Source organism: Schistocerca nitens, chromosome 10, assembly GCF_023898315.1.
Source record: "Schistocerca nitens isolate TAMUIC-IGC-003100 chromosome 10, iqSchNite1.1, whole genome shotgun sequence".
Lineage (NCBI taxonomy): Eukaryota > Metazoa > Arthropoda > Insecta > Orthoptera > Acrididae > Schistocerca > Schistocerca nitens.
Genome location: NC_064623.1, coordinates 143,584,858 through 143,597,524, shown reverse-complemented (window position 1 = coordinate 143,597,524; position 12,667 = coordinate 143,584,858). Strand labels below are relative to the sequence as shown.

At 36.5% G+C, this 12,667-nt stretch overlaps 1 protein-coding gene across 5 annotated transcripts in view; it reads right to left on the bottom strand.

Moving 5' to 3' along the window:
* The window catches only part of LOC126210127 (glycogen synthase kinase-3 beta), a 325,023-nt gene that overhangs the window by 54,448 nt on the left and 257,908 nt on the right, over positions 1 to 12,667 (bottom strand). For all 5 annotated transcript variants that reach the window (XM_049939273.1, XM_049939275.1, XM_049939271.1 and 2 more), the window contains one exon: positions 799 to 909. In XM_049939273.1, the coding sequence (XP_049795230.1) occupies positions 799 to 909 (111 nt within the window). The remainder of the gene's footprint in view (positions 1 to 798; positions 910 to 12,667) is intronic.

Sequence of the window (12,667 nt, the reverse complement as noted above, 5' to 3'; positions counted from 1 at the left end):
ACCAAGAGGGAGAGAGATCGTTAAGAGTGAAGGGATCTGTGGACAAGAGAGGAGAAGACTGGGATAGATGGAGAGGCTTATGTTCGAAGTAGACACAGTCACGGACTTTACACTGTAGAAGATGATGAATAACAGGAAATAAATAATTTATTTTAAAATTTTAGTGTATTTGTGATATTCATGCTTCAATGTATTTATGCATGTATGTCCTTTCCTTGTGTCGTGGGGAGTCGACAGGAATCTTTGACAATGTAATACTGTGTTTTTCGTTTGAGGCAGATGACACGATCTACATGAGCAACTGCGAAAAGATCTATTTTCTTTCATGCCTTATTATAAACCATTTATCAAACAATAGAAAACCTCAGGATGGAATGTAACAATATTATGAAAAGGATAATAGCAGGAACTATCTTTTTCATAACAGTGTGATAAACCACTTACTCAATACTACTAAAAAATAAAATACATGGTAAGATTAAAATTGTGTAGGCTAATGCCAAATCAAGTCCAATGTTGTGCGACTGTCACCACAGTGATTTGTACGTAACCAGAGCTTTGCATCTTCGCTCAGCTCCTCCACGTGGGAGATTCTTGATCAGTATTATACTTTAAACAATACACAATGTTCTACCATTTCATCATTTTTGTTTAATGTGTGTGTTCAATAAATCCTCACAGAATAACTACTTGTGCCTATTTTTCCCTACTCATGTGAACCCCTTTTTGTTTTAAAGTCATTTTTCTAATTCAAACACATTCAAATATATTGCAACACAGTTTAACAATGGCACTTACCTTAATAAAACTAGTAGGTATAGTTTGCTTAGATTTACTGTAATGCCTTGCAACTTTGTACACAGTCTCTGGTATATACTCCAGTACAAGATTCAAGTAAACTTCATCTTTCTGAAACACAAAGAATAAACAAACCTTAAGAAAGATTATGTATATCCTACTCTCTAAAAGTAGTCATTCACTATGTTTTTCCTGTGCATGTGCAAACGCAAGAAATACATCTATAACCACATTTCTTGTACACTATATTTGCTCCACAGATCATGGGCACCAGGAAAGGATAACCTGTTCAAAGATATTAAAGTGATGTCAAACATTACTACAACTAACAAAAAAACACCATCTGGCAGCCCAGCACAAGTTACGTACTGAGAAACAAAAATCTCTCTAAACTAAAATCCCCTAAAGGTGAATGGAACTGTAGTAAATGTTGTTATGAAACATTCTTAAAGATTAAATGAGCCATCCAGGCACATCCTAAGAGTTCAATCTGCCACTACCTATTATTATTATTTCTTTCCTTTCTCAGACGTTATGTCTGGTTAACAATGGAAAGTGACGCAGACCTTGATCAAGCGTGACTTCCTTTTAACTGTACGGTATATGTTATATTGCATTTAGGAACTTTCGGGTAATTGAACATGTATCAACAATTACGGACTTCTGTAGTTGTATACATAAGTTTGTATTTGTATATTTGTTGTATTGGGTATGGATATTTCGATTAGTTGTGTTAATTTCTTCTTTTTATTGGTGAGTATGATGTCAGGTTTGTTATGTGGTGGTGTTTTATCTGTTATAATGGTTCTGTTCCAGTATAATTTGTATTCATCATTCTCCAGTACATTTTGTGGAGCATATTTGTATGTGGGAACGTGTTGTTTTATAAGTTTATGTTGCAAGGCAAGCTGTTGATGTATTATTTTTGCTACATTGTCATGTCTTCTGGGGTATTCTGTATTTGCTAGTGTTGTACATCCGCCTGTGATGTGATCTACTGTTTCTATTTGTTGTTTGCAAAGTCTGCATTTATCTGTTGTGGTATTGGGATCTTTAATAATATGCTTGCTGTAATATCTGGTGTTTATTGTTTGATCCTGTATTGCAATCATGAATCCTTCCATCTCACTGTATATATTGCCTTTTCTTAGCCATGTGTTGGATGCGTCTTGATCGATGTGTGGCTGTGTTAGATGATACGGGTGCTTGCCTTGTAGTGTTTTCTTTTTCCAATTTACTTTCTTCGTATCTGTTGATGTTATGTGATCTAAAGGGTTGTAGAAGTGGTTATGAAATTGCAATGGTGTGGCCAATGTATTTATATGAGTGATTGCTTTGTGTATTTTGCTAGTTTCTGCTAGTTCTTAAAAGAATTTTCTTAAATTTTCTACCTGTAGGTAGAAAAATGTAGGTTTTTTTATGTCGATAAATCCCCTTCCTCCTTCCTTTCTGCCTAATGTGAATCTTTCTGTTGCTGAATGTATGTGATGTATTCTATATCTGTGGCATTGTGATCGTGTAAGTGTATCGAGTGCTTCTAGGTCTGTGTTACTCCACTTCACTACTCCAAATGAGTAGGTCAATATTGATATAGCATAGGTATTTATAGCTTTTGTCTTGTTTCTTGCTGTCAATTCTGTTTTCAGCATTTTTGTTAGTCTTTGTCTATATTTTTCTTTTAGTTCTTCTTTAATATTTTTATTATCTATTCCTATTTTCGTCTGTATCCTAGATATTTATAGGCATCTGTTTTTTCCATCGCTTCTATGCAGTCGCTGTGGTTATCCAATATGTAATCATCTTGTTTAGTGTGTTTTCCCATAACTATGCTATTTTTCTTATGTTTGTCTGTTCCAAAAGCCATATTTATATCATTGCTGAATACTTCTGTTATCTTTAGTAATTGGTTGAGTTGTTGCTGCCAGTAGTTTTAGATCATCCATGTATAGCAAATGTGTGATTTTGGTGGGTATGTTCCAGTAATATTGTATCCATAATTTGTATTATTTAGCATGTTGGATAGTGGGTTCAGAGCAAGGCAGAACCAGAAAGGACTTAATGAGTCTCCTTGGTATATTCCACACTTAATCTGTATTGGCTGTGATGTGATATTATTTGAATTTGTTTGGATATTAAGTGTGGTTTTCCAATTTTTCATTACTATGTTTAGGAACTGTATCAATTTAGGATCTACTTTGTATATTTCCAATATTTGTAGTAACCATGAGTGGGGTACACCATCAAAAGCTTTATGGTAATCAATGTATGCGTAGTGTAGCGACCTTTGTTTACTTTTAGCTTGATATGTCACCTCTGCATCTATTATCAGTTGCTCTTTACATCCTCGTGCTCCTTTGCAACAGCCTTTTTGTTCTTCATTTACAATTTTGTTCTTCATTTATAATTTTGTTCTGTGTTGTATGTGTCATTAATTTCTGTGTAATGACTGAAGTTAATATTTTGTATATCGTTGGTAGGCATGTTATGGGCCGATATTTTGCTGGGTTTGCTGTTTCTGCTTGATCTTTAGGTTTCAGATAAGTAATTCCATGTGTAAGTGTATCAGGGAATGTGTATGAGTCTGCAATGTAACTGTTAAATAATTTAGTTAGATGTGAATGTGTTGAGGTGAACTTCTTTAGCCAGAAATTTGCTATTTTATCTTTTCCACGGGCTTTCCAATTGTGAGTAGAATTAATTGCTTGGGTGACTTCATGTTGCAAAATTATCACTTCAGGCATTTGTGGTATCATCTTGTATGTGTCTGTTTCTGCTTGTATCCACCGTGCATGCCTGTTATGTTGTATCGGGTCTGACCATATGTTGCTCCAGAAGTGTTCCATGTCTGTTACGTTTGGTGGATTGTCTATTTTAATGTGTGTGTTATCTATTGTCTGGTAAAATTTCTTTTGGTTTGTGTTGAATGTTTGGTTTTGTTTCCTTCTATTTTCACTTTTTTTGTATCTTCTAAGTCGTTTGGCCAATGCTTGTAATTTCTGTTTCTTTTCATCTAATTGCTCTATCGCTTCTTGTTGTGAGATTTTACCTAACGTTTTTCGTTTTTTTTTTTTTTTTTTTTTTTTCTGACATTTCATTTCTTATAAATTGTGTTAGCTGTCCGATGTCTTTTCTCAGTTTTTCTATTCTGATCTGTAGCCTGTGTTGCCATGCTGGTTTTGTGGGTTTCTTCTGTGTGTTGGTTGGTTCTGATCTCTGCCTAGTGTGTATATTTAGTGTAGTGAGTGCTCCTATATAAACCAGTAGTTTTAACTCTTCCATAGTTGTGTTTTCATTTATTTTGTTGTGTATGATTGTGTTGGTAGTTTTTATTGTTTCGACTTGTGGGTTATTTGGCGGTCTATGCAAGAATGGTCTAATGTCTGTATTTGTGTCTTTGTATTCTATATATGTCAGCTGAAATTTTTCTTCTATATCTAACATGTGTGTCACTTCGTGTTCTATTTGTGCTTGTTCTGGTGGCTGTTCATTTTCCTCTGATTGTTTAATTGATGCTTGCTGTTCTTTGTTTGTTTGCTCTGGGATGTTTGAGTCCATTACTGTATTTTCTTCTTCTTCTTCTAATTGCACATTATTTTGTTCCATTATTTGTTGTACTTTTGGTTTGATGTTTTCTAATTCTGACTGGGGTATCCTGTTATTTTTTATTATTACACGGATCTGATCAGCTAGTCGTCGTTCTGTTAAAAGTTTTAATTCTGGGTATCTGATAATAAATGTTGTGTATACTTGTGATCTGTATCCAGTTGTGTTGGTTCCTAGGTTTGTTGCTTGGTAATAACAGAACACGAGGTGTCGATTAACTTCATCTGACCATCTCATCCTGTGTCTTTGTTTTCCTTCTAGGGTGGTTGTAGGAAGCATATCCTGCAAAACACCTCTATTTGGATTTAAATCATTTTCCAGTTGGCTAGCAGTGTCGTTACCATTGTGGGCGGACACAGGGTTCAAACGTCGTCCCCGACCATGACGGCGCTTGTCCGAGGCTTCTTTAGTTCTGTCCTGAACCAACTAATCACACTAAAAGGGGGGTTAGCCCTATTAGTGGTTTGTTCTTTTCGTCGCCTTTTACGACTGGCAGAACATACCGGAGGTCTATTCTTTTCCCGGGCCTCCACGGGTTTTATTATTATTATTATTATTATTATTTCTCTTAACAGATTAAACTGTTGGAAAAAGTCAATTCTACTCCAGATAACTCCCAGCTTCCTCAGAAGCAGACCTGGTGACTGGTGCGATTTTACAGTACTTTAGAAATTATATGGCTGAATTGCAACAATACTAGTCTCTTATTTCAACACCTTTACTACAACCTGGGAATCTAGCCACTGCACTCTTACAGTTATGCTGTATTAAACCAAGGGCATCAATGATGATGATACCAATTACATTGATAAAACACTTATGACAATCTCTGAAGAACATGTTTAACAACTAAAGCACAATGTACACCACCGCAGCACGAATTACTCAAAGAAGTTTCTATAATGATATTTGACAATCTTCAAATATTATTAACCCTCGCATTATCAAGCGGGGTATTCTGACTACCCCAGGTTGATTTTTTCCCTATAATAATGTTATCTGAAGGGCCACATGCCTGTGGTTTCATGACTTTGTACTAAAATGATTGACGTTGAATTCACACTCTCGACTGTCTAATTTTTTTGGCTTTATCATTGTTATTCAAGTCATTTATTGGTGGGATTGTGACACTACCCCACTTGGTATGAAACGTCTTATTTTCTTATTTGTAGAAAAAGAAGATTTTTGGAAATATATCTGTCATTCATCTTCTTTGTTGAGTTTTGCCATAGATCCAATGTTTGTTATTGTTGCTGGTTACTATCGTTGAGTTGAATTTGACATTCACTGTTGAGCTGACATTACACGAGTCAGTATTTCATCTGCAAGTAATGATGTCCAAAGGACTTTCTAGTGTAGAGATCATGGAAATTCTATACAATTCTGATGTCAGTGACGATGAAAATGAATTGAACATTGATAATGAACTGAATGAAGATATGGAACCTCTTGCCGAAGACCATATCATAGCATCAGATGAAGCTGATGATGAAATATCAGAAGACACTACACATTCATGTGAAGAAGAAGAAGAAGAAGAAGAAGAAGAAGACACAGGAAAGTTGTTTGTTTCTAGAAGTGGACTACAATTTTCTAGTGAACCACCAAAAGGTGGGCGGCGTCGACGTCGCAATATTTTGAACATAACACCTGGTCCAGTGAATGATGGAAAAACAATCAAAACAATAACAGTCATTTTTATTATTAATCTCACAGGAAATAGTGAGCATCATTGTAGAAAAAATGAACAGAGAAGCCAAACGCGTAATTTCTTTGTGGAATGCAGCTCATCCTTCAAACAAAACGACATGGGGAGATATAAATGCAACTGAAGTGTACGCTGTATTAGCAATTCTAATAGGAGCTGGTCGAACTCATGGACATTGCACAAGTGCTTCCAATCTGTGGGGAGGTAATGTTGCCTTTCAGCAACCGTTCATTTCTGCTGCCATGTCAAGAAACCGATTTTTTGTCTATACTGAAATTCTTGCGATTTGACAACAGAGACTCAAGAGCACAGAGAATTGAAGAAACCAAGGACAAGGAACAAGCCATCAGGGTAGTGTTTGACAAATTTCAATCTACCTTGTGGAAGAACTTCTATCCTTATGAATACATGACTATAGATGAACGATTAGCAATGTACCGAGGAAACTGACCTTTTTGGGTTTATATGAAGAGCAAGCCTGGCAAGTATGGCATTAAAATTTGGGTTTGTGCTGATGTGAAGACATCTCACTTATTACAGATTCAAATCTGCACAGGAATGGTGGACAATACTCAGGAAGCGAATCAAGGACAGCGAGTTGTTTCAGATCTGATGGAACCATTACTGAATAAAGGTCATTGTGTAACAACTGATAATTTTTTCACCAGTTTTCCACTGGATGCTGAACTACTAAAATGAAAAATGACATTGGTTGGTACCTTGCGTTCCAATAAGAAAGAGATTCCAAAGAAGTTCTTGCCAAACAGAAAAAGAGAAGTTCACTCTACAATGTTTGGTTCCACAAATGATTTTAACACTAGTTTCCAGTGTTCGAAAGAATGGAAATGCAGTAATACTGCTCTCTCCTCAGCATAATGAGAGACAAGTGAGTGGTGAAGAAAGTGAACAAAAACCCGAAATCATACTGCACTACAACAAAACCAAAGGTGCTGTAGATAACGGGGACAAAATGACAAGAGAATACAGTGAGGAACGAGGTGGTGGCCACTAAGAATCTTCATGGAAGTGATAGATATTGCAGCACTGAATGCATACATTCTGTACACTCAAAGATTTCCTGAATGGCAGAAGAATAACCGAGGCCGACTTAAACTCTTCACGACTCAACTGGCATTTGGACTCAGCAAAGGCAACATGGAAGAAAGAGCCAAAAAGGTCAACGGTCTTCATAAAGATGTACAAGATGCACCAAAAACTTGTGGTATTGCAATTCCTACAGCAGTGATCCAGACCCAGTGTTCCAAGCTACCAACGCCACAACGATGTCAAGATTGCAAGAGAAATGAAGATCGGAAAACAAGATTCTGTTGTGCAACGTGCAAGAAAACTGTTTGTAACATACACACAGAGAAGAAACTGTTACTGAGAAGTGCATGCAGTGCAAACATGTACGTGACTGAAAAGTTGAGAAAATCTTATGTTATTTTACTGCAGTGACTGTTGAGGTACATAGATTATTAATTTTCTGTTCGTTGAGTACAGAATTTAGTGAAAGATATAAATTTTTTTTTATACTTTGTATTCGTGATCTGTTTAAATACTTATAATAACCTGAAAAGCTGTTTTTCAATACTAAACAAACCCACTCAATGGAAATAACGAAATCTGAGAACAAATATTACAATAAAACACTAAACTCTTTTGGGGTAATCCAAAGACCCCGCTTGGTAAAATAGAGGTGTGAAAAACTTGGTAACGGGAGGGTTAACATATATATATATATATATATATATATATATATATATATAACAGAGGGAAACATTCCACGTGGAAAAAATATATCTAAAAAGAAAGATGATGAGACTTACCAAACAAAAGCGCTGGCAGGTCGATAGACGCACAAACAAACACAAATATACACACAAAATTCAAGCTTTCGCAACAAACTGTTGCCTCATCAGGAAAGAGGGAAGGAGAGGGAAAGACGAAAGGATGTGGGTTTTAAGGGAGAGGGTAAGGAGTCATTCCAATCCCGGGAGCGGAAAGACTTACCTTAGGGGGAAAAAAGGGGCATACACTCGCACACACATACATATCCATCCACACATACAGACACAAGCAGACATATATGTCTGCCTGCCAGCGCTTTTGTTTGGTAAGTCTCATCATCTTTCTTTTTATATATATATATATATATATATATATATATATATATACGGCAACATTGAAGGAACACTGCAGTGACAAAGAATTTATGAACGAAACAAGAAATCTAATTCGTTCGGCAAGACGTATCTATGCAGGATCTTGGCTAATACTTGGCGGTACCATAAAAAGGATGTCAGTGAGTGACAAAAGAATCTACAAAATAAATTATGCCATCAAAGAACAGTGTGATTGTCTTGAAACTGTTTTCATAGACCCAAACAAATTTCTGAGTGAAAACTGCCTTGGAAAGGCATTTAAACATTAGGGTCTGTAACATTCAGCAGAATGCTTACAGATATCTGCAAAATAATCAGAAAAAAGAGAAACTAATAAGCACCACACAAGAAAGGAGGGACTACAGAATACCCTCTCAGAATGCAGCCCACAACATGTAAGAAAACTTATTTAAAAGTACTACGTCAGAATATTCAGTACGTTGGTAACAAGGAACTAGTAGCAGAAGAAGTTCTAAGTGAAATATAACCAGACATACTATGTATCAGTAAACATGGTCTAACTGAAACCCGGAAAGCTTAGCGTGAGAATAAAGGACTATATCTTATAAACACACACACACACAAAAACACACACACACACACACACACACACAGGAAAGCCCCTAAGGACTGCAAACAATAAAGATGTGAGATTACCTATAACTACAGAAAAAGACTTTGAAATTACTGATGATGTTAGATTGTTTTGTGTGTATAGATCACCAGGTGGCAACATTAGCATTTTTCTGGAAAAAAAATTGTGGCCAACTTACTAAGAATGAATAAGAATGTTATATGTGGAGACTTGAATACTGACATGGGAAAAAGAATCAAAACTGAGACAAGATTTTGAAGAACTGTTAATACAATATAATAAGGAGGCAACAGTATCAGCACCAGCAAGAGTGACTTCTCAAAGTCAGACAGTTATTGACAATGTCATAACTCATATTAGTGGGTCTAACTGAGTCACATGTAGTCCAAACAGAAATATCCTATCATCATGGACAGCTGATCTGCTTCTGCAGATGTAAGGACATCATATCTGAACCGAAACAACCAAAGAAATTAAGATCATCCATGAAAAAAATATTAACACCATCAAAACAATATTAAGCAGGGAAACCTAGAATGAAGCCCTACAGATGCAGAATGTAAATGAAAAATATGATTCATTTATTACAACAATTAAACATTTTAACACAGCATTCTCCAAAGTAAAGACACAAGAAAAGATGCAGATCAGACAAAGTGGATTACTAGTGACATAATAGAACTGCGAAGCAAGCTGCAGGATCTGAGACCAACGGGTGAAGCTGAAAATTATAAAATGCTACACAAGAAGTATAGAAAAATAAAACTAGAGGCAAAATCAAGAGCAACTAATGCTACCATAATGAACTCAATGGTACTAACTGATGATGAAAGACAAGAAAAAGCTGGATCAAACAAAGAAATCAGGTTAATGAAAATTATCAACACAGTGGTTACAGATGGTAGAGAAATAGCTAACATACTCAATGGTAACTGTATAAATGTGGTAGGGGAAAAAACACACGACAAAAGAAGGTTATTAAGTTATCATAAAAATGAAGCAGAATCATGTTCTTGAAACCAGTCACAGAAGATGAACTGACGAAAACAGTACAGGAACAGAAGCTGAAGTCTAAGAAATCAGCTGGTGATGACAAAATATCGTATTGTGTAATAAAGTAAGTGAACAAATAATCTCAGCATTGCTGGACATAACAAACAGCTCTCTCAGAGACGGAATTCTTCCAGAAAAACTGAAGATAAGCAGGGTGGTAGCAGTGTACAAGGATGGGGATAAGAACAACCCCCACTACTACAGGCCAGTTTCACTGATATCAGGTTTCTCAAAAATCCTGGAAATGCTTATGCATAATAGATTAGTTGATTTATCTGGGCAAATACAACATTCTCTTACCATTAGGTGGCACGGTTTCAGAGTAGAGCAATGGATTCCGCAATTGCCAGTCTGACAAAATACATTACAGAGTTGTACCTGCACTGTTTGTGGATCTCTCCAAAGCATTCCACACTACTGACCATGAGATACTGATAAGAAAATCGGAAACTATAGTATCCGAGGGCAAACTGGGCATGCAACAGGAAACAATATGTATCAATAGGGGATGCATATCAGTCAGAAACCAAAACCATCAAATACAGTATGGAGTGCCACAGGGGTCAGTAATGGGCTCACTGCTGTTTAACAAACAGATTAATGACATAGGTATTGAAGAGAAAGAGGAGAAAAAATTGTGTGCAGATGACATGACAATATTGAACAACGACCAAACTTATCGTACAATGTAGGCTTTTGCAGCCGATATTGTCTTCACTTAAAACTTCTGGGCTGACAGGCTGAGATCGATGTCTAAAACTCTGCCCTGACGTTTTGTCTCAGACTGTGGGAGAAATCCTCCAAGGTAAAGCAGCAGTTCGCCGCTTTACCTCGGAGGATGTCTCCTGCTATCAGGAGGGTGGGGTTTATACATCGACCACGGCCTATCAGCCCAGGAGGGTGGGGTTTATATATCGACCACGGCCTATCAGCCCTTAAGTGAATGACCAAACTGTAGCATAGCATGAGAGAGGAGCATACATATCTGCAAACACCACAATTTAGCAGTGGCTCCTGGAAAATGGACTTGTTATAAACCTAAAAGGGACTTGTATGCAGTGTTCAGAAGTGCACATGGGTTTAGAAGTGGATGAAACGAGACTAAGAGAATTAGAATCCACTAGATTATTAGGCATTATTGTGTATAACAAGCTGAAATGGAAACAACATATTAATTCTGTCTGTAAGAAACTCAGCATCATATTTACAATGAGGCAGCTAGCACAGTATGCAGACAAACAGCTTCTGTGTACAGTATACCATGGACTCTTCAAACCATACCTGCAGTATGGAGTGGTAGTATGGGAGAACTCAACCATTCAGAATCATATTAAGAAGAAAGACTTCTGAAACATACAGAAACTGCTTCAAAAGCCTAAGTATCTTAACTATTTCCTCGTTGCACATGTATAAACTATAGTATATGTCACAAAAGATAGTGCAGAGTGAACTACAAATGTTAGTGTACACACTCACAACACAGGGAGGAAAAACGACATATGAAGCATACCCAAAGACTGACAATGCTTGAAAAAGGGCCCCAGTACTCAGGTATCACATTACTAAAAGGTCTGCCTAAAAAAACAGCATGACAACGTACATGAATTAAGTTTTCAAAGAATCGAAGACTATCTGGTGGAAAAGGAATTTTACAGTGTTGACGAGTAATGCTCACATTAAGTTTGTAAACATTGTTAAATATAATCAATGATGTTAGAATAGTTAGGAAGTATATGATAACAAAGGTTTTTGTATTTTTGATGTGTCCTATATTACATGTATGTTCATTGTACACCATGTAATCCTACATGATCAAATAAAATTCAATTCATTTCAACTTTCACAAATTAACTCCCACATTTGGCTGGCCACTATGATCATATCCTTTTCTTCTGCCCTGCCGTCATTGATGTTCCCATCACACGGGATAGAGGCATCGCTACGAGTATTATCTTTTCTCTGGTAGTGTACAACGACAGGCTCATTAGTTGCAACTTTTTGGTAGATATGTATTTATTAATCATTATTATCACTGCACCACACAATATGTACTTTATGACAGAAGAGTTATTACAAATGAGGGTATCACTTTCAGTCTCCTGCGTCAACCTAAAGATTCAAGCAGCTCCCTGTAGACTATAAAGCAATATGAGATTTACGGCTTCTGTGACAAACAAAGGTTGTTATTTGACAAACATGTGAAACAGAACACTGACACTCTGATGATTCCGTCAGTTCAGCATACTTATTTCCTCCACCACCTCTGTAATAACAGCAGCAGCAATTTGAAACTGATCTCAATGAACACAACATTTGAGTCACAAACACCCATACAGTTCTTCGTATGATCAGTATTGTTGCAATGCATTAAATTATGACACACTTGCTAAACAAGTATGCAAACAAGTTTTCTTAGTTATTTTGAAAGGGATGTGGATAAAGGCAGAAGACAGAGAAGTTACTTTCGGTGAATGGTCTGTAAGTCGCTTAGAGAATTGGAGCTGACGATTACATTACATTGCGTATTACACTTAAACTTAACATTTGGATCAGAATAACAACTGAATACAGAAAGTGACAATAGTAAGCAAACACAGTAGTGTCACAGTAGTGTCACAGTAGTAACTGGTGAGCAGTCCCAAACTGAGTATGTTCGCACAACTTCTGTTAACACGCAGTATTGTGTTCACGTGCAAGAATGTGATCGACTTATTACTTTTCTCCTCAGTTTAACTGCTAGCTTCA